Source organism: Molossus molossus, unplaced genomic scaffold, assembly GCF_014108415.1.
Source record: "Molossus molossus isolate mMolMol1 unplaced genomic scaffold, mMolMol1.p scaffold_m16_p_10, whole genome shotgun sequence".
Taxonomy (NCBI): Eukaryota; Metazoa; Chordata; class Mammalia; order Chiroptera; family Molossidae; genus Molossus; species Molossus molossus.
Window position 1 is genome coordinate 73,328,328 of NW_023425345.1, and position 22,217 is coordinate 73,350,544.

General features: G+C 50.5%; 1 protein-coding gene across 1 annotated transcript; it reads left to right on the forward strand.

The window, feature by feature from the left end:
* Window positions 1-228: 228 nt before the first annotated feature.
* CTDSP2 (CTD small phosphatase 2) lies at window positions 229-21,870 on the forward strand. The gene is made up of 8 exons (XM_036251149.1): window positions 229-819; window positions 15,638-15,786; window positions 17,298-17,336; window positions 17,783-17,884; window positions 18,430-18,486; window positions 20,337-20,429; window positions 20,560-20,745; window positions 20,947-21,870. The coding sequence occupies exons 1-8, from the start codon at window positions 756-758 to the stop codon at window positions 21,070-21,072; spliced, it is 816 nt and encodes a 271-aa protein (XP_036107042.1). The 5' UTR covers window positions 229-755; the 3' UTR covers window positions 21,073-21,870.
* Window positions 21,871-22,217: the final 347 nt, after the last annotated feature.

Genomic DNA, 22,217 nt, shown 5'->3' on the forward strand with positions numbered 1-22,217 from the left:
GGGTGTGGCCGAGGAGACTGGGAGGCCGGAGTCGGGCGAAAGGGGAGTGGCCCGGGGGCGTGGCCGTAGCGACTGGAATGTTGTTGGGTCCTTGCACCGCATAGTAAGGAGGGGGCACGCCCCTTTTCTCCGAGAGGGCCAATTGGAGCGCCGGAACGGTTTCAAGTCTCCCCTGCCAGCCAGCCCGCCCGCCACCCCACCCCCCTCGGGGATTCGCTTTTTCCGTAACAAAATAGCAAAGCTCGGGATGTTCCGCAGCCCCGGCTTCTTACTGACAGAGGGTCCCGGGGCCTAGGACGGTGCTCCGCAACGTGAGGCGCCAGTGGGCCGTGGAGAGGCTGAGTCCAAAGCCCGGAGGCGCGCGGGGGTGGGCGCTGCAGCCGCGGGTTGTTTATCTGGAGTACGGAGGGGAGGGGGGAGCCTGGAAACCGCCCCGTGTCCCATTTCCTCCTCTTGTTTTCGCTCCGGATTCTCCATGTTGGACCCAAACTGAGGAGCCCGGAGCTGCCGCCGGGGGATCGGGGCCGGGGGCACCCGGGGGAGCTGCTGCCCGGGCCGCCCGCTCTCTGTACAGGCCGCCTCCCTTCCCGGCCCAGGGAGGGAACGAGAGCAGGGATGTGAACAGCTGTGGGAGTCCGAGTCTCGCGAGCAGGAGCCGGAGCGGGCCCCCGCCCAGGCCCCCCAGCCCAGCCCAGCCCAGCCTGCGCGCCCGCCCGTCCTCCCGCCCAGCCAGCCCGGGCCCACGGGATTGTTAGATGGAACACGGCTCCATCATCACCCAGGCGCGCAGGGAAGACGCCCTGGTGCTCACCAAGCAAGGTAGGGGCAAGCAACTTCCCAAAACTTTGAGTCGCCCCCGATCGGGGAGGGGGCTAACAGCCCCGAAACCGAGTCCTGGCCCCCGATCTCTCGAGGCTCAGAACGGGGGATTCCGACCGGAACCCTGAGTCCATTCGCCCCGCGTCTGGGTCCGCACTCAGACCCCCGTGGGGGTGGTGTTGGCCCCGGGCTCCGGGTTCCTGAGGGGGAGGGGCGTCATCTGCGCAGCTGTCACTCCGCCCTGTACCCCCTCCCCCCGGGAGAGAGACTGAGGGGGGGAGTGCTGGAACCACGAGTCCACCCGCGTCCGTCCCCTCTAGAGTTGGGGGGTGGGTCGTCACTTTCCCGCACTACTACGCGCGCTGCCCTAGGACCTAGGGGAGAAGGGTAGGGAGGGGGATGGAGGGGTCCCGGACAGGAATGGAGCCGGGACTGGAGTCCAGCACTTCCCAGGCCCCCGCCTCCCCCCCTCACCCCCACCCCTAAGTCGCCCAGGCTGTGGGCGGTAACGGCGTCCGGCGGGACTTGGGACCAAGTTCACAGCCTGGAGGCGGGGGCGGCCGTGGTGGGGGAGGGGCCGAGCCCTGGCGGACCTGACCTGGCCCGTCCGCGGCCCTGCGCTGGGCCCCGGACCTCGGCGGCGCTGGGCTCTCGCACCGCCGCCTCCTGGCGCTTTCGCCGAGCAAACCAGCCCGACCCTGAGGCTCGGCCTGAGCCCCTCCCTGCCGGGTGCGCTTTCCCGGGGCCGCCTCTGCACACAGAGCGGCGTTTGTTTAGCCCGGGAGCGGTGTCCCTGGTTACATAATTCGCCGGGTGGCATTAGACCCGGCGTGTTTCTGAATCGCGCAGCGAAAAAGTGCGAGTTCTCTGTGGGCAGCGGCTCGCGGCCCCCGCCTTCCTGAGGGTCAAGTGGAGATGCGACGGGGCTAGCGGGCAGGCCCATTTTGGGGTGGGCTTGGGGGATGGGGCGGGGCAAAGATTGGGACCCGAGGGTGGGTTCTCTCTTGAATTTAGCCATGGTGGAGGCCCCGAAACTTTCCCCCTCCTCAGCGTACCTCTTCGGGCCTTGAGAAATATGTCTAAAACAGTGGACAGAATTTCCGAGGGGACTAAGGACTAGCGTCATTTTTTTTCTGGAGAACTTCTAGACTGGGGCCACCTGGCCCTGAGCTGGGGACAGCACGCTCTTGGGACCAAATTCCCTGGTCCGTCCCCCCCCCCCCCCCACACACACACCCAGAACAAGGCGTACAGTGCTAGTGTTGCAGTGGAACACATTAAGGCCCAAAGCCTGGTGGGGGGCCAGCAGTGGGGTCTCCTTGTTGCCCCAACTCCACCTATTTGGTAACATTAGTCAGCAGGTCACTTAATTCGTGGGGTTCACAGCCCCAAGGAGGTCCTCCAACTTGCCTGGGGCAAAGAAGCTGGGGTGGTGGTGTCATCCTTTCCCAAATTCCCCGTGTGGGGGGCAGTGTATGCTTCTTGTATCACTGGTTCTTCCTTAAATAAGCCTGTCCTTAGGAAGGGGAGAATCTTGCCTACTCAGATCCCAGCCCTTCCAAAGACCCTGACTCCCTGCTTCCCTAGATGCATCACTAACCAGGCTGTGTGACCCAGGCTGCAATTTCACCCCTCTGCTTGCTGCTCAGCTGTGCTGAGGGTAGAAGAGGGAAGGCTTTCCATGTTGATAACTTCACTCCTGACTCTTCACTCTCTGTCCAACCACACTCCAGGAAAGGACTCCAAGAGCTAGCCAGAGCTGAAGAAATTTGGGTGTGGAAGGATTCCAAAGGTAGCAGTGTTGATAAGAAGGGGGCAGAACAACCTGTACTTCCCCACTCAAGTTCTCTCTTCCAATAGGGGCTCAGGAGGGTGCCTTGCACCACACCAGGAGTGAGGGCAAGTTGGACTGCTGAAGGGACATCTTACAGCTCAGCTCTACAGTTCATCCATCAGAGCAAACAGCAGGGAAGAGAATAAATGAGAGCAGAAAGCAAAGCAGCTGGCTTCTTGACAGTATTTAGTTGTTGGTGCTGGTTGGAGTTACGTTTTCATTTCCTTTGTTTATGTGGCTTGTCCTTCAGATTTATCCCTGGTGGAATCTGATTTCTTAAGCCAGCAGCCATGGGTCTCTCTCTCCCCCATGTAATTTGACTGCATTCCAGAGAAGGCATACTTTCTTCCTGGGCTGCTTGGGCAACCAGCAAGCCAAATTTCTGAGTCCCTCATCATTTACAAATAAATCCTGCATCTTTTTAAAAAAAAAAAAAAAATGGAGGTAGAGAGCAAATGTTTTAATTAGCTCCTTTAAGAGCTCCTTGCCAACCCCTCCTCTCCATAGCACCACATCTCTAGGCCCTCCTCCCTTTGGAAAAAGGGAATGGAGGGTGAGGCAATTTATTAACAAATACATTTATAGAAAACAAATAAATTGCTCCTAGTTTGAGTGTTTTTTGAATGAATTCGTTGCCATTGAAGGGTTGTTTGTTTGTTTTTTAGCATTCTTTTCTCAGAGCTGGCTGCATGTGTTGATGATTCAAAAGTAATTACAGTTGGGGAAGTAGAAGAAAGTTGCTGAAAGCATTGATGATAAAACGGCCAAAACGGAATCATCTTCCCAGACAGATGAAATGGCTCCCTGGTACCTACAGCAAGGACAGGGTTGTGTGTAATATCCAGTGTAAAATAGAAAAGTTTTATCCGTTTGACCAGAGAATGGCCATTTATTGCAGCCCCATATAAAGGTGTCATCCCATTGCTGGGAGATTGTACCGTGGGCTTTGGGGTTAGGTGGGGAAAGCCAAGGAAACAGGCCACCTTTGTAACCTCCCAGTGTGAAATGAGAGGGTGGAGGCAGCCTCTTCCAGAGCTCAAAGTGACTCACAGGCCCTTTGGGGGAGTCAGGACCTTTGAGACCTTTTTTGTTTTCCGTGAGACCCAGTGGCTCTTCCTTTCAGGCAGAGGAAGATTGATGCCTTGGGTTGTCTTCTCAGATGTGCAACTGAACAGGTTCCGGTAGCTGACCATCCCTAAGAATTAGGGTGGTGGCAGGTTTTTCTAGCTCTTGCTTTCCTCTCCCCATAAGGAAGAAATTCTGCCTTATTCTCTCTTGAAAAGCTTAGGCTCGGTCTTATTGGGGCTTTCTTCCTTAGCTTGCTCTTGTGGGTCCACCATGCCTGTTTGTAGCTGGCTCCTCCTGCCCCTCTGGTTCCTCTCCCTCCTAGCCCAGTCTTGGCCTCTTGGTGGTTCCTGTGCCTCCTTTGGAGTTCTCCCCTCCCCCTTTCTTGGAGTGGGTAGTGGCCTGTGGGGTGATTTGAACTTCTGTTTGCTCAAGGGAGTACTGCTAACTCAGCAATGAAGTTTGAAATGCCTAACATCATGGGGCAGGGAGTTTGCAGTTCTGCTACTGAATTTGACTTAGAGTTTTCAACTGAGCAAGACTTAGGAATTGCTGTGAAAAACCCTTCCTGAGATGGCAAGAGAGAATGGTGTTCCTGTCTCCTTCCTTCTCAACTATAGGAGTATTAAAGAAACTGGTTGATAGAGAGGTTCCTGTTCATCCTCTCTGTGGGAACTTCCGAATCGCTTGTGATCTTGAATTTTGTTAAACTAGTAAATGCTGCCCTGGCCAGTTTGGCTCAGCGGTTAGAGCGTCGGTCTGCGGTCCGGAGAGACCCGGGTTCGGTTCCCGCTAAGGGCACGTACTTTGGTTGCAGTTTGTCCCCGGCCCTGGTTGGTCGTGCGGGTGGCAGCCACTCGATGTGTCCCTTCACGTCGATGTTTCTCTCTCTCTCTCCCTTACTCCCTCTCCCTCCCCCTACTCTATCTGTACAAAAAATGGAAAAATATCCTCGGGTGAGGATAAAAAAAAAACTAGTAAATGCTGTATTAATCATGTTTCTAGGCAAGGTGAATTGATGCTCCCAGCCATTATTTGGATAATTTATTAATAGAAGTGTTCATAACTAAGTATGGGAAAGAAAGGCAATATGTAATTACATACATATTTATATGCAAATATATCCCTTACTCTCCCTCCTCACTTTCTTCCTGCTAGCTTTTGGATAATTTGGGGATCTTGTCTATTCCCATTTTGGAATAGGTAGTAGTGTGTGTGTGTGGGGGGGGGGGGGTTGATGCAGGGGCAGCAGTTTAAGTGTCCATTGTTACTTCAAAGAGTCCTTCCAGGAGCAAAATTGGTTGCTTCAGGCCTGAGTGCAAATCCCTGCTTTTCCTGTTCACAGTGAGACTTAGCAGATCTCTTAAGTGTTCTGAGCGAGTTATCTGTAAAGTAGGAGTGTTGATATCTACACGTCTGTAATGTCTGGTACTTAGTAGGTGATTGATAATGTTGACATCCTTTTTTTACACAGCTAGACCACTGCTACTCTGTATCTCCATTCCCCCCAGGACATAATGCAAACAGCACACAGTCACGTGGGTTTTATTGTTAAAGACAGGTGGCCAGGGGTCAGAGGGGACACTGATGTGGGGGCTTAGGCCTTCTGAAAGGATCAACCTCATGACCTTGCTTCACAGACCCCTTCTTGTGCCAGTGTGACTTGGGGTGAGATTTTATTGGTACTAATGCGAGTAGCATGTGCCTTAGGACTTCTGCAGTTCTGTCTAGGGCCTGGGCATCTGGGGGTGGGAGAAAGCCAGGAAGCTGTGCACGTCCTATGAAGAGTCTCTGAAGTCTAAACCTTCTGAGCAGATGCTCAACCTCTCAGATAGGAACATAATGAAGATTTGAGACACCTGTGCTGCATTCCCTTACTGTGTGCATTTGTTTGAAGAATTAGTGAATCCAGTGAGATTCATATTTCTTTTAGGGAATTTTGGTAACGAGAGAAAAATAAACAGGTTTTGAAGAGAAATAGATGTTCTTAAACTATGTCTTTGCTGCTGTGGTTTTGGGATACAACAGGGAGAAAGCACAAAAAACAGCAAAAAACTGCTTCTCGTTCTTTTTCAGTCCAGCCTTCTCAGGAAGCACAGAATTAACTCACTTGTCTTTGGGACATGGGATTGGGTGTGGCCCTGACATGATGCTCTCCCAGTCTGAAATGGAGGAATAGTTCCCAACCGAGATGCTGATGAGCTCATTAGCATGCAAATCTTATGAAGGAACTAATAGAAATCAAAGTGGAGAAGTTGACTTAGAACTGGAAGCCTCTCTGGACGAGAGGCCAACTAGCACAAAGTCTATGCTACCAGCAAAGTGCCCAGCCCTTCTGGTCTGAGTGCTCTGTGCCTACAGAATGGGAACTCTCCAGCGAGTATGCAGACCTCCCTTTGGGCAGGAGGTGTAAATGTCCTGATCTGAGTGGACCTCCTGACATTTACTTTCCCTTCCCAAATGCTCCTCGTCCTACCCATCCCCACATCACACTTTGCTTTTACTCTTTTTATTCTATACCTTCTTTTTTTATCTCCTGCATTGTTCTCAGGAAACAAATGTGGCCCCAAACCCTGTGAGAGCTAAGCAGATTCATGAGAAAGCTCAAATCGCATAACGCAGGCCTGTGAAGCCCCTTCCCAAAATGGTGCATCCCAAGTCTTCTGTTTCCATAGTAGAATGGGGCTAGGGCCCCTCCTTCACAGGAACAGTGACCTGTAGGAAGGGACAGCTGGTTTAGGTCTTTTGATTCAGTGATATAATGGAGCAAGTGCCCCTAGAAAGGAAAGCCAGGCCTTAGGGCACAAGTTCTGTGAGACCTGCAGAGACACTGAGTCAGTGGGATATGGTGGACAAAAGGGCCAAGGGGACTCTGGCTGAATCACCCTCCAGCCCTGGAAGGGTTAGCTATGACCACTGGCAATCTTTAGACATCAGGTCCCAGGCAGGGACACACATCAGATTCTCCTGTGACATTTTCTAAAAGTATAGATCCCACCTGGGTCCTACTGAATCAGAGCATCAGCAGGTGGACTGGGTGTGCTCATGTTCCAAATGCTCCCTGTGATTCTGACAGGTGTCCCTGTAGAAGAGCCAGCTAAGCACAGCAGTGGCCCCAACTGCCTATTTAGCCCTGAGCAGGAAGAGTCCCCTGGATAGATCCAATTTTGCTGTTTGTTAAAGATCCTATAGCTTCTAAAGGGAAGTTCTAAAGTTTTCTCACTATGAATGGACAGAGTAATGATCCTTACTTACCTAGTAATGATCACAGACAATATTTATAGAGCACTTACCATTGGCCAGGTACTGTTCCTAGCATTAAATGCCTTTGAATTCAAGCTTCAGGTAAGCTGAAGCCCCTGGTAAGTAACCTTGCAATGTAGACCTCTCCTGATTTCCTGATTGACCTGTGAGGAAACTGAACTGAAAAAAGGTTATGCCCTTGGCAAGAGCTGTTTGAAAGGCTGAAGTGAGGTAGGAGCCAAGTGACCCAACTTCTAGCTCAATGCTCTCTAGGTGGACACACCTTTGCTGGTTGGATGGTCCCAGGTGAAGCTGAGGGCTGTGGGAGGACCAGGTCAGTGTCCCTAGAGCTGGGACAGACTCCGTGGCAGTCCTTCCTAGCTGACTCCTTCCAGTCCTCCTGCAGAGGCCAGCCATGAGAGAAAGGAAGGAAGAAACTGGTTGGCCAGCCCCAGTGAGTAAATGTGTGTGTGTGTGTATGAGAGAGAGAGAGACTGAGACTGAGACAGCAGTTGGTTTTGGTGGAGTCCCGGAAAGGCCATTTCCCAGGGTTGGCCCTGCCACTACCTTTGTGTGACCTCTGGAATGAGAAGAAATCTCTATGGTCTCTTTCAATATGCACATTTTGAGATTGAGACTGAGATATGGATATGAAAGTACTCTGTACTTAATGACTAGCAGCTGACACCTACTGATCGTTTACTAGGACCAGGACACACCCTAAGCTCCTTGTAATTTTCACAGTTCTGTGAAATAGGTAATGTTAGTCTTCCCATTTTACAGATGAAGAAACTGAGGCCCAAGGCCACACACCTTATACATGACAGAGCCAGGATTTAAAGCCACGTACGTGGTAACTTGTGCTCACTGGTCAGAGGAGAGATGGTTGAGAATCCCTTACTTTGTCCTGTGTCTTCTGCACTCCTCCTCCATTTCTCTCTCATCTGCGTGTCACTTAAAGCAGGCTTCCATAACTGGAGGGGAAAGAGGCCCTGGATTCTTCAGTCTTTCACTAAACCCAAGCATTCCAGGAATCCGGCAGAGAGCCAAGGCAGGGGCTGAAACAGCCACCCAGAGGGTGTATCCTGCTTGGCAGGTTTCTTTTTCCCTCCCAACCTCCCACAGGGTCCTGCTCAGCATCTCCTTAAGTGCCGAGAGAGAGGCTCAAGGTGGGCAAATATGGCTTCCAGTCCTCCATGACATCTCTGCCCTTGCTGGCTCTGCATGGGGCAAAGCCTCCTGCCATGGCAGGGGCAGGATCCAGCCCTTTGGGTTTTCCTGGATGGTATCTCAGATCTGTACCTGTTGCTGTTGTGAGCCATTAGATCACTTCCTGACATCCAAGAGCCCTCTGGCATGGGACTGGGTGTTTGATTCAGTGGTTAGGGTGATAGCCTTCAGACCAAAGAGTTGCGGGTTCAATTCCCAGCCCTGGTTGGGGTCCTGTGGGAAGCAACCAATTAGTGTGTTTCTTTCTTTCTCCCTCCCTCCCACTCTAGCTAAAAATCAATGGAAAAATATCCTCAGGAAAGGACTGAAAAAAAAAAAAAAAAAAAGAAATGGCTCCTCCATTTCTGGTCCAGGACCTGTTGCTTCTGGAAACCTCACCCTCACCCCAGCATATTTTAAAGTATGTGAGAGTGGCCCAGGAGGGTGTTTTGACTGATTCTAAAATTGATAGAGTATCCTGATCATGTTTTAAAAGTTGTCAGGAATCCCCTGCTCCCAAAACTGAGTCATTGAGGGAAGGTCCTTAAAGTTGAGGCCCTATATTGAGATCAGTGACTAGATTGCTAAAGGTGGCAGGAAAAAGACGGGAGGCGAGGTAGCCAGTGACCAGTGACCCCCACCCTTACCCCACAGGTGGCATTAAGGACCCAGGCCTGAAAGGGGGGGTGGAGTGGAGGGAGAGAGAAAGAGATTCAGGGAACTTGCCTGTCCAGGGAAGGAGAACTAATGGAGACGTGAAGTCCATGCCATTCCTGCTCTCCCTTTGTGCACGTGGCTCACCATGGCTGCATGTATTGGAATGCAATCCTTTCTTTTTCCTAAATAAATCCTTTTTGGAGAAGGAGAAAAAAAAGTTCATGCTATCAGATTCACAGCTGCTCTTTGGAACTTTGGGAACTGTTGCTAAGCTGGGTGAGGCCCTGCCTGCCTTGTTATACGAAAAGAACAGTGTCAGCATTTTGGCATTATGGAAACTGGTACACCCTCTCCATTATTTCCAGGCTTTTCTGTGTGTGAGATGTCTAGGCATCTCTCACCCTCTTGCCCCCTGCTGACTCACCTGCTGGTCCAAGAGCCCTTCCGTCCACCTGGCATTTTAGGGCCTGTCCGTAGCCAAGGTACAGATGCCCCTTGCTGAGGACCTGGGAGGAATCCTCTCCATGGGAAGCCCCAATCAGATGTGTCTTGGCTGCTGGGCCCAGGCAGCTGGCCAAGAAGGGCCGGAAATGCTCCAAATACTCTCCTTCCTCCAATAGCTAAAGGGAGGGAGGTCCCCTCAGAGAGGCCATTTTATAGTGATAGCCGGACTAAATCCTTTGCTGTGGGGGTAGGGGAGATGGTGGAGAAGAAAGTACTTCTGAGGAATGAACCAAGAAAGCATCCTTCTACATGAATGGGCTTGTTAAAACCCAGTAGCCTGAGAGTTTGCCTTCTGCTGAATCCCAGGTGGATGTGTAAAGAGTTCCTTCCCTGGGACACGAAGCTGTGTTGTTGGCAACAGTGATATCTGAACCTGACCTTCAGAAGAAGGTTAAAAATAGAATTGTCCTGGCCTGGCAAAGCCAGTCTTCATCTGTGTGTGTGTGTGTGTGTGTGTGTGTGTGTACGTGTACATGCACAAGCTTCTTAAGAGTCAGAGGCAAATAAATGTTCCCATCTTGGTGTTTCTTTGAGGTAATAGTGGCAGACACAAGGGGAGAGGGCATTGTTTATCTCAAGTAAAAAAACCTCTCACCTGCTTTCCTATTATTTGCAGAATACCAGCCCAGGAATTGCAAGCTGGAAAACAACTTTTGTAGTGAATTTGGGAGAAGGTATAGAGTTTGTTTTGACTTTTTGAAACCTGCTCATGGTCATAGTTTCTCTGTTACCTTTATGATTTTGTTGAGCTTCAACCACATGCTGGGGTGGGAGGGCTCCTGATCTCCTTTAGCTGGCTGGCCTCCTGGAATGAGGCCCACAGTGTTGTAAGGTAGTGGTCATCTTTCCTTAGATCAACGGTTCTCAACCTGTGGGTTGTGACCTCTTTGGGGGTCAAACGACCCTTTCACAGGGATCACCTAAGACATAACAGTAGCAAAATTACAGTTATGAAGTAGCAACGAAAATAATTTTATGGTTGGGGGTCACCACAACATGAGGAACTGTATTAAAAGGTCGCGGCATTAGGAAGGTTGAGAACCACTGCTTTAGATAATTAAAGTACATATAGCTTTAGTTTGCACAGTATGTTACTGTGTTACTGTGCAGACAGTAAGTTTGTTTTGTTCTTTATCATTTCAGTCAGGAGTGAGGTATTGCTGTTACCCCAACTAATGGATGAGGAAACAAAGGCTCATAGAGGCTGTGTGGCTGAGTCAGTAACTGGCAGAGCCTGGACCCTATCCCAGGTGATGCTCAGAGTAGGAGATACCTCTCAGGTCCCCCTTTCTCTTCACACTCTGCCTCATAGGAAGCCTTAGAGTAGTGAACTACAGGGGTGGCCTGGCTTCCCTGTTCTCAGTCACTTAAACACTTTCTTCTTAAGCCAGAGCTCTGCCCATTAGCTCTGGGCTGGTCCTCTCTGACATCCAGCCCTAAGCCAGATGTTTGGAGCAGGGAGAGCAGATGCACATTGGCAGCTGGGCAGAAGAGGTCGGCTGGGTGTCCACAAAGCAGGTAGCAGTAGGATGAAGGAGAGAGATCAGCTGCTTATGGGGCTACATGGCACCCATTGGAATCCCATCCTCCCTCAGGGAAATCGTGAGCAGTGAAATCTTCACAGGCTTGTAAATCTTGTGCCCTCCTGGGGAGGGGGGTCAGTGTCCCTCCCCATCATACACAGAGGGGTAGAGGGGTGGCCTGCACCTGCCTATCAGAGACACAATGCTGAGTGCCGGCTGAAAGGAGCCCTTTGAAAGGCTCTTTGACACAAGTTTCAGATCCCACTCTGGTGTATGTTCCCCACTGAGCAAAGCAGGTCTTTAACCAAATCTTCTGGCTCCAGCCCCTCCCCTTTCCCCATCCCCCATTGTCTTGATCTCCCAGAGGTAACTGCCAGGGAAAACAGGTGCAGGGCTGGGGTGTGGGTGAGATGAGCCCTGGGATGGAATTCAAGCCTTGCTCTGTTTTACCCCTTATACCTTTCAAGGCCCGCCCAACCAGACAGCAAAGAGGGCTAGACTGATCTTTGACTGGCCCAGCCTAGAGGGGAATAGAGTGAACATTCTAAGAGACCTTGAGAGTGCTTCACAACCTCCCAGTTGTTGCAGGAGTAAACAAACAGGATGCCCCTGAGCTGTTGGGGGCCCTAGATTCAAGGAGACCTGGGTTTAAATCCTGGCTCTCCTATCCTGCTATCTGTGTAACCTTGAGCAGGTTTCTTAACCTCTCTGTGCTTCAGTTTCCCTTCTGGAAAATGGGGGATTAGTGCCTACAGATCGATTTTTAGTGAGGATTAAATGAGGTAATGATGTCAAGTGCCTTAACACAGGCTGGCACATCGCTCAGTAAACATGACCAAGGCCCAGAAAGACTAAGTGATTTGTCTCTGCTCAGCTCCTTCAGAGCCCACCTTCCTCTTCTCACACACTGGCACCTTTTCTGCGTAGAACTCTTCTGGGCTATTGCAAACCAGCGAAGACGTCCACAGGTCCTGGTTCTGTAGAAATGACAGTCCTGGAGCCCTGGAGTCATTTACGCAGCCAGTAAAAGTGACTGAGTACCTGTTACATAGAGAGCTGGAGGCTGATGAATGTACTTGGTGAGGCCATTGCAGGCCCTATCAGGTGACAGCCATGTTGAGGGGAGCCTGAGGTGGTCCTGATGCATTCTCAGTGACAGTGTTTGTAAAGGTACGGACAGATAGCCTAGAGAAGGATTGAAGGAAGTGGGGCCCCAATAGGGAAAAGGGTAGTGAATCTGGGGTACCCTCCCCAGGCACCACAGCTCTATGCTCTGCTCTGAGAGCCTGCCCCCCGGAGGTCCAGGCATTTGTGGTCTCTGAGGCTCAGGCTCAGCCTGGTCACATTGTTGTTGTTGTTGTTTTTTAATCCTCACCCGAGGACATTTTTCCACCCTTTGTTCAGATAGAGGGGGAGGGAGAGAGAGAGAAAGAAACATCGATGTAAAAGAGACACATCAAGTGGCTGCCACTCGCACAACCAACCAGGGCCGGGGACAAACTGCATCCGTGCCCCCAGCGGGAACTGAACCCGGGTCTGTCTGGACCGCAGGCCGACGCTCTAACTGCTAAGCCAAATTGGCCAGGGCACATTGTATATTTTAAGAAGACCCTCATCCCCTGTGCAGAGCTCAAACCAAGCTGAGTGGCCCCCAGCTCCACCTCACGAAGCTCTCTAACACTGAGGCACTTCTGCCTCCCGCCATGGACACCAATGAGACCTCTCTGGCCCCAGCCAGCTGCCCCTTTCACCCCCTTGCCTCTCTGGATTACTCAGCCTTCACAGTGTCTCACTAAGATGCTGGGTGAGTTCTTGATGGCCTCTCTTCAGAAAAGGCTTGGGCTGTGGGGCCTTTTAAGAAAGGCTCAGTGCCCAGGTTAAGCCTCTGATTGTGGTTCTGTGTGAAGAAACCATAAACCAAAGGAAAAGTGATGGTTCAGCTCTGGTTTTGCAGCTTTGTGTCAGCATTTGCTTGAGTCCCTGGGCTTGGAATTGAATGTGGGTCATATAAGCAGGTAGAGAAGCTGTCTTTAACCTCTAGTTTCTGCATAGATTATTATGAATAGGAAAAATCAAAGGAACCTCTCATCTTGCTGTCTAAGTGCTGGGCTGTGCTCTAGCATTTGTTCCCTGATACAGGGACCTTGGGCGGAGGTTCCCAATGTACTTTCTTCCTTCCAGACAAAATCCCCAGTCCCTGGAAATCTTCATTCTTCCATCAGGGCCAGGAGCTCAACAGTGATATCCAGGTCTTTAGGGTAATTGCTTGAGAGTCCTGATATTTTTCTTTTTCTTTTTTTTTTTTTAATCCTCACCTGAGAACTTTTTTTTTTATTCAGACAGAGCGGAGGGAGAGGAAAAGAGAGAGAGAAACATCGATGTGAAAGGGACACATCAAGTGGCTGCCACCCACACAACCCAACCAGGGCCGGGGACAAACTGCAACCAAAGTACATGCCCTTAGCAGGAACCAAACCCAGGTCTCTCTGGACAGCAGGCCAATGCTCTAACCACTGAGCCAAACTGGCCAGAGAAAATCCTGATCATTTTCTAGCCCTGGCCAGTTTGGCTCAGCGGTGGGGGCGTGTGCCAGAGGACCAAAGAGCCCTGGGTTCCATTGCAGTCAAGGGTACATACCTCACTTGCCGTTAGTTCTGGCTCTGGTCTTCTGGCCTTGGTCAGGGTCATGCGGGAGGCAAGCAGTAGATGTGTCTCTCTTGTGGATGTTTCTCTCTCCACATCTCTCTATCTCCCTCCCTCCCACTCTGTCTGAGGATGGGTGGAGAAATATCCTTGAGTGAGAATTTTAAAAATTAATAATAAAATAAAAGGTTTCTAATAGTTAGTTATACTAGTTTCAAGGGATCTGGCCTGAGAGAGAGTGCGCGCGTGCGCGAGCTTTGGGGGACCCACTGACCGACATCCTTTAGGCACCTACAGGAATCCCTCCGCCTTTTGAGTCAGAGCTGAGGCAGTGGTCCTGCAGCCGAGCTGACTGCCACTTGACTGCCACTTGACTGACTGACTCTTCAGCAGCTATTTCCTTATCCTTGGTCCTGGGGAAGAGTCTGGTTTTCTCCCCTCCTCTCTAGGGGCACAGGCAGCCCATTAACTGGGTGTTAAATGGCTCTTCCATCATCTTGTCTTGCAAGGGCAACCTTGATGGTGCGGTGTGTGCTGTGAGGACTAGGTGGAGAGTTCCTGGGTGGGTGGGTGGGTGGGTGTGTGGGTGTGTGTGTGTGGGTGTGTGTGTACGTACACACACACACACATACACACACACACCCCTTCCCCTTCCCCCCTTCCCCCTTCCCCTTCCCCCCTTCCCGTTCCCCTTCCCCCCTTCCCCTTCCCCTTCCCCTTCCCTTCTTACAGGGAACAACAGGGAAAGTTGACTTCAGTGTCACATTCAGTTTGCCGTTTTTTCTTCCACAAAGGCATTAGCATTTCCAGCGTTTATTTTCCTTCACAGTAGTTCACCGTGTGTTTTAAAGTGAAATGAGTTGGGTTTAATCCGTAGGCCCATCCTCCTACACAGGCCTGGGAGAGGACACCTGTGGCTGAGGACCATTCTGGCAGTGGTTGTGTGGCGCCATCTCCTGGCCACAGCACCTGTGATGTGCTCAACAGTTGCCAGAACAGTTCATCTAAAAACCAAAAGGAACTTGAAAAAATCATTTTTAATTCATCCTTTAATGCCCATAGCTTTTTGAATCAGCTTAGCCTTTCTGGGGCTGCCTTACCAAGCATTCTATTAAAATGGCTATGTAGCCCTGGCCTGTATGGTTCAGTGGTCAGAGCATCGGCCTGAGCCAGAAGAGTCGTGGATTCAGTTCCTGGTCAAGGGCAGTACCTGAGTTGCAGGTTCGATCTCTGGCCCTGGTTGGGGCTTGTGTGGGAGGCAGCCAATTGATATGTCTCTCTCACATTGATGTCTATGTCTCTCCCCTCGTCCCTTACCCCCTTCCACTCTCTCTCAAAATCAATGGGGAAAAAATCCTCAGATGAGGTTTAACAAGGGAAAAAATGGCTTTGTATTTCCTAAGCCTGAATTATCAAGGCAGGACTGAGCAGCTGCAGTCTGGAAGCAGGGACATCAGGCTAAAACCTAACACTGGATATATGTGTCCCAAGGGGGTTCATCTGCCTCTAGTTTAAGAATAGGGGAGGGGAGTATTAAGTGGCTGGAGTGTGGGAGGAGACAAGGGTATGAACAAAGTATTAGCTTTTTCCTTGGGGCTGTGGCTCTTCTGTTCTCTAGTCAAATGTGTCTCAGTTCTGCCACCATTGACCCAGCAGCTAGGGAAGCTGACCCTGAACAGAACTACAGCTTCACTAACTTTAAGGGAAGAGGTCTAGGTCACTCTTTTATCTAGAATGGGTAGTCTTGTGGGAACAGGTGTTAGTCAGAGAGAATCTGTGTCTTTGTGAATTAATTTTGAGAATACCCCCAGTGTGCTGCTACCAGAGCAGAAGGACATCTACTTTCTATACCTGGTGCCATCTTTGAGTGCCCACCCCCACCTTAAAATGAAGAACAAATTTTTTATAGCTCATTTCCCAAACCTGAAAGTGGGGGTTTCTGCTGTTTATGCACTAGAGAAAAGATGTTGGAATAAACGTGTACATTTCACTGCTGACTGTATTTGGACATTAGCCAAGCCCATACTGTGTACCCTGGTGGAGCTTACAGACTAGAGGGGATATAGCACCAGAGTTGGGAGAAGGTACCTGTGGACATAGACACTCTGTAGTCAGTGCTTTATCATTCCTTTTGTTCTAGGCCTGGTCTCCAAGTCCTCTCCTAAAAAGCCTCGTGGACGTAACATCTTCAAGGCCCTTTTCTGCTGTTTTCGCACCCAGCATGTTGGCCAGTCAAGCTCCTCCACTGAGCTCTCCGCGTACAAGGAGGAAGCCAACACCATTGCTAAGGTAGATGGATCGGGGTGGTGTGATGCCATGAAGGAGGGAGCGGCTAGTGGAGGTCCATGCATCCACAGCAAGTGGTCACGCAGCCTTGCCCGAGGTCACTGAGATCCCTGGCTCAGAAGAGGCCGTGCCCTCCCTCTGATGGACCCATAGTTTGTTCATCTTCTGTTGCTTTTCATTTGTGGTATGGGCCACCTGGATGTCCCTGTCATGACTAAGGGCCCCTGCAGTCCAGATCCTTCCAGGTTCCAGGAACTGTGCAGGGAGATGCAGAGATTCCCACTTACAGATGTGGAAACAGACCCAGAAGGTTTATGTAACCCCTAAAGAGTTAACAATTAATAAATGGTAGTGTCAGGGTTTCAACTCAGATCATTCTGGCTGTAAATCCTGTGTCGTTTGTTTTACTATGTAAAACTACCTTCCAAGGTACTTGACTTTCCGGAAACCGAGGAATTGAAATTCTTCCACATTCTTGATAACTCCATCTAGCACTCTGTCCTATACCCGTGAGAAACATTTGGGGATGTATGGGTGTCTTTGATCCTCAAAATGACCAGTAAATATGTCTGACATTTCAAGGGTAGGAATAGTCCTGACCAAAAATCCTTCTGCCCCCATTGCCATTGGTTCTTCTTTCTGAAACCCCAAGGTCTAACTGTCCCTCTCTCTCAAAGCCAGGCTAATGACGTGTATATAGATGAAAAATCACTTCATTCTCCAGTAGTACAGCGTGACAGTATTATTAAGTAATTGATTTTTACAGAGTTCATAATAACATGAAAACGTATTGAGTTGCAACATTAAGTGAGAAAACAAAATTGTATACTGGGGGGAAAACTGCTAAAACAAACTTGAAAGAAATACACTAAAATACCAAGTTAAGATTTTCCAAGTGGTAGGAATTTAATTTTTTTTTTTTTTGAGGTCTCCATTAAGAACACACTACCTTTTACAACCATAATAACATTTTTATTAGTAGTAAAAGGTAGGGAAGGCATTCTGATTTCTTGCACTCCACCTCCCCATCCATCTTGGGACCCATAGTGAGGGTTTGCACTGGCTGGCTTCTGTTTTGTAGAGGCTCGGTTGCCCTACCCCCATGTGTCTTCCCCAAAGGAATGCATAGAAAATACATATACTCAAGGAGAAGCCTGGGTTCTAGGACTAAGCAAGAGGCTAAACCACCACAGCGAGGAATTCTGACTTTGGTTCTGACTCTGTGACCCTGCACCACTCACTTGAGTTCCCTGTTCCTCTCTTTGTCCAACTGAGAGACAGTGTGGAAGCTAAGAGCAGGGACACTGTCTTCTCCTCCCTTCATCAGGCCTAATGTGGAAAGGAAGGTCTGGCCTTTCCTGCCCACATCTTAAGGAGAGTCAATAGTATCTTCCAGGGGGCTGGGGTCTTGGGGAGAAAATTTCCCTCCCAGCCTTAGGCAGAAGTAGTGGGCTTTAGATGGGCTGAAGGAGGCATTAATAGATTGGCACTGACGGTCTCCTTTTCTCCTGCAGTCTGATCTGCTCCAATGTCTCCAGTACCAGTTTTATCAGGTATGTGAATGTGACCGGATACGTGCTCAGAAGCCCAAGACCCCATGATCCCTGATAACCCCATGGGGTGATGCCCTCATTCCTCCATGTCTGGCTGGCCACCTCTTCATCCTGGGAAGACATTTGTTCCAGATATTTGCTGAGGGCCCATCATGTACAGGGCATTAGATTTTGGGGGGATAGCTGGTATCCATCCCACACCAGCCCTGGCCTCCATCTCCAGTGTCCAGATCATTTCATAGTCCAGTGGGAGGCTGAGGCCAAGGAGCCAACCTTGTCTATTCTTTTTATACCTCTTGGCCTTCAAGTGGCATCTCTCTTGGGTAGTAGTTGGGGCGGGGGGGTCTTTTGTCTCCTTGATGAGTGCAGCTCTTCCCAGAGATCAGCTGAGAGGAACAACTGGGCTTTCTTGGTGGCAAATCTCAGCAACCTGGCTCTGGTTTTAGATCCCAGGGACCTGCCTGCTCCCAGAGGTGACAGAGGAAGACCAGGGAAGGATCTGTGTGGTCATTGACCTGGATGAAACCCTTGTGCATAGTTCTTTTAAGGTAACAACATCTGGAGCCCTTCCTACACCCATCTTGAGCTAAAGTGGCCTAAAGTTGATGATAGAAGAATGATCAGGATGGGCAGGCCGGGCCTCTAGCATTTGGGCCACCACACTGGCATCACAAAAATCTGGAGACTGGCCCAAAGAATGTTGAGTAGGAACCCCTGCTCCCTCCACTCACTACCAGTAAGCCGCCAGTGACCCCCTAGTCACATGGTACAGAGTGCACCAGAGTTGTTTACAGGGCAGGCCTAAAAGAGGGCTTGAATCGCCTTGGACCTAGCCCCTCTCTTTTTATCAGAAAGTTTGTTAACTCAAGAAGGCCCTGAAACTTCGCTCAGGTAGATTTAGTGGGGTGGTGAGTAGGGAGAACCAGAGGAGGCACTGCATCCTGTGCAGGAGTGAGAACCACTCAGTGGGCTGGAGGAGCTTCCTGGAGTCTCAGATCTGTTCCCACCCTCCCAGGTGACAGTGCAGTGTTGTGGCAGGGGCTTCAGGTCTCCTTTCCACCACACTGACCTCATTAACTTTTCTCCTTCCCAGCCAATCAACAACGCTGACTTCATAGTGCCTGTAGAGATTGAGGGGACTACTCACCAGGTGAGCTGCCTGCTAGGCCACACCCAGCCCAAAGGGCTCAGGGTCCTCTGTTCTCTCAGGGCTTGTGTTCCATCAGTTGATCCCTTTCTGTAACTGCAGCCTCTTTTATTGGTACTTTTAACACCCTTTCACACTCAAGGCTTCCTTGTCTTTAAAAAAAAAAATTCAGCCCTCATCCCCTACTAACTGTCACCTTTTTTCTCTTTGCAGCCAAGCTGTTTGAAATTAAATATTATTTAATCACTAGTGATAGTGATTTATTGATCACCACCTCTCTCTCCCAGTGTGACCAGCACTATTGTATAATTTATTACATTTTCTCTAATCCTGAATAGTTGGTTCTCTGCCTGTTCCAGGCAAGGAAGCCAATACTAGCTGTTTTCTCTGCTGCCCATGCCCCACCTTCTCCATCTAGCTAGGGAATTTCTTCCTCCCCAGCCAGGCTTCTCCTCTGTGAATCTTTCTCCAGTCCCTTTGGGTCCCTAAACTGGATTCCTCCCAATGCTCAGTACACATCTGTTAAAAGAAAGAGCACATGAATCTAAATAAGATCAGGCTCTGGCCCTGCATAACTTGCTCAGTCCAGGGTTAAGGACCATGTGGTATTGATAGTGGAAAACCGTTTACTGCAAAAGCTTTTCCAGAAGGCCTGACAGCTGGCCTGAGAGTCAGGGATCATCAGGAGCAGTACCCCGGTAGCCCTGATACTTGCTTGTATGGCCTGGTCAAATAGTAGAGTAACTTGTAGAGAAATGGTATTTGAGTCTTCCATGGGTTGCCGTTACTATCCTGCATCCATCAGAGGCTTTCTTCACCAGCACAACCCCTCCCAGCTGAGGTACTCTGCCAAACCCAGAGCCAGCCCCTGCTCAGAGCCAGGCTTAGCCCTTGGACTGCCCAGCCTCAGCTCAGCAGCCCTAGACAGTCTAGTTGAGGGTGTAGGGATGTACAAAACCCGTGTTTTCAAACAGGCAGTATGTACTGTGAAATCCTAATTAAGAAGGAGGGGCCTGGATGATGACATATGAGGGTGCCTACCTGTAGAAGTAGGGGATGCTGAGCTTGATGAAGAGCCAGGAAGAGGGAGAGATAAAAGGGGCTTTGCAGGATGATTCTAGTAGCACCTGTGTCACCTGGGTGAGCGGGCAAGAGCCTAGAGGCGGGGAAGCAGTAGCGTGCAGACTGATGAGGGACATGTAGCCAATGGATCTTTGAGGCCTAAATGTGCAAGGTCCTAAAAGGTGGACACAAGTGTTAGGGGTATTGGGTAAGCAAGTACAAAATGGGTGGGGGCACTAGAGCAACAGTCTGGTCTGTGATCCTTGAGGGGAAAAGTCACTTCTCCCTGGTGCATTTCAGAGGAGCTGTGTGAGGGCATCAGGCGTCGGGAAGTATCTGCAATCTTTCCTGATGGTGACCTGGACAGACAGACTATCCTGCCAGAGCCAAGGACAGGAAGCTCCCACAGAGGCTGTGGCTGGATTCAAGTAATCCAGGATAGGCTATTTCCATCTGTGAGGCCTATTCTTGATTACTTGTTTCTGGAGGCAGCTGATGGTTCACCGCCGGACACCAAGTTGGCCCCCGGGACATAGGTGCACGCATTTCTTCCTGAGCTGGGTCAAGGCTGGGGCCACCGAGCCAGATGAAGCCTGGTGAGGAGGTACTGTTAGTACATTGGCCTGTGGGGCAGGCTTCCAGCAGGTGGTCCCAAAGGCTGAGGTATGGGAATCTGGACAGAATAAGGTCTGAAACTATTTGTTGCTTTTTGTGTAAGTGGTGACAGTTACTGGTGCTGTGAAGCTTCACCCTCACAGGGATGCCTTCAACAAGCCTCTGCTTTTCTTCAGGTGTATGTGCTCAAGAGGCCTTATGTAGACGAGTTCCTGAGACGGATGGGGGAACTCTTTGAATGTGTTCTCTTCACTGCCAGCCTGGCCAAGGTACCTGGGGTGGGGATACTGGGAACAGGTGTGGCAGCTACAGAGGTTTTCCAGCAGCCCCTTGCGGGCCCCCAGATTGCCACTGGGGAACCAGAACTACATCCAAACAAAAGTGTCTTTTCTTCTCCAGTATGCTGACCCTGTGACGGATCTGCTAGATAGGTGTGGGGTGTTCCGAGCCCGCCTGTTCCGTGAGTCCTGTGTGTTCCATCAGGGCTGCTATGTCAAGGACCTTAGTCGCCTGGGAAGGGACCTAAGGAAAACCCTTATTCTGGACAACTCGCCTGCTTCTTATATCTTCCATCCAGAGAATGCAGTAAGTGGTCCAGACATACCCACACTACAGGGGTTGGGAGAGTCCCTGCCCTAGGTGGGAGAGGAAGTGGGTAGGGGACCCTCGGACTTTACCAGAAGAGCACACCATCCTAGGTGAATCCAGCCAGCCTCCAGGGGCTCTGGGGCAAGGGAGGGAAGAACTGGCGTTTGGGAGATTTATGCTGCCTTTTTCCTGCCCCAGGTGCCTGTGCAGTCTTGGTTTGATGACATGGCAGACACCGAGTTGCTGAACCTGATCCCAATCTTTGAGGAGTTGAGTGGAGCAGAGGATGTCTACACCAGCCTTGGGCAGCTTCGGGCCCCTTAGCCCTGCTTCCAAGCAATGGCCATCCCAGGAGGGGACTTTCCTACACTGTGCCTTTATAAGACCAGCCTGACAGATGGAGCAGAAGCTGGAGCATCTCACCAAATGGGGCCTGGAAATAGAAGTAATGGGAATGAACTTTAGGACAGGTTAGATGCTGAGTGGGCAAATGTTAGACCAATGATACCCCAAGCTGCCTACTTCCTCCAATGGGTTCCTGAGATGAGAGACAGAGAGAGAGTGTGTGTATGTGTGTGTGTTGCCTTGAACTGTGTTCAAGTATATAAGTGTTTCAGTTTGGGGAAGAAGCTGAAAGATCAAGACTCCCCAAATTCGTCTCCTCTCCAGTCACCCCAAGAGCCACTGAGCTCTATAGGGATGAAGACTATTCAAGGCTCCATTGCCAAACCCATGGCCTTTTCCTCAGTGTTACAAGGCTTGTGCCAAGGAGAAAGGAACAGTCAGAGGCTGCCTTTGGGTGCCCCAGCACACTCCTTCTTGAACCCTTTCTCCAGCCAGCTGCTGCAGATAGACAACAATTCTGGAAGATGAAAACTTGTTTCTAGAACTGGTCGCCCCCATGGCCATCGAGTCCTGCAGTTCAAGGGCTGCACTTGCCTCCAGCCGAGTGCCTGGCATGGGCCCTCTGTGTCTCCCAAGGCTTGGGTGTTGGGCCTGCCTTCCTCACTACCTAGCCATAAGTCTCGAACCCATGGGGAAGGAGCTCTATTCCCTGCCATGGAAGAGGGCAGATAACTGATTTCCGTTCTTTTGACTCTGTTTTAAAATTCTTTCTAAACATGGAGTGTTGGGCCTGTTTTGTTTCTGACAAAGCTGTAGTCCTGGGCTTACGGTGAATGTGGGTGGCACTGAACATGCAGGGAAGAGGAAAATCCCAAAAGCCTGAATGTATGTGTCCCCTTGGCTTGTGTATAGATCAGCTGAGCTTGGGACTGTCTGTAAATCTGTCTTCAGGGATTCTCTGCTGGTGCTGGTGCTGGTGCTGGTGCAAGGACTTTTGTTCCAAAGTCCGGGAAGGGTGCACCCTATCTGCCCTTCCTTTTCTTGGGCAGGGCTCTTTCCTGTCCTGTCTTCCCCTGGGGCCTGGCCTGTGCCAAGCTCTCTCCGTTTTCATCCTTCCTGGCTGT

Bases quoted from the DNA above. Each gene is read 5' to 3' on its own strand.
- CTDSP2 (XM_036251149.1), top strand. From the start codon at position 756: ATGGAACACGGCTCCATCATCACCCAGGCGCGCAGGGAAGACGCCCTG. The intron at 17,885-18,429 runs GTAACAACATCT...TCTCCTTCCCAG, and splicing joins TTGTGCATAGTTCTTTTAAG to CCAATCAACAACGCTGACTT. The intron at 18,487-20,336 runs GTGAGCTGCCTG...GCTTTTCTTCAG, and splicing joins TTGAGGGGACTACTCACCAG to GTGTATGTGCTCAAGAGGCC.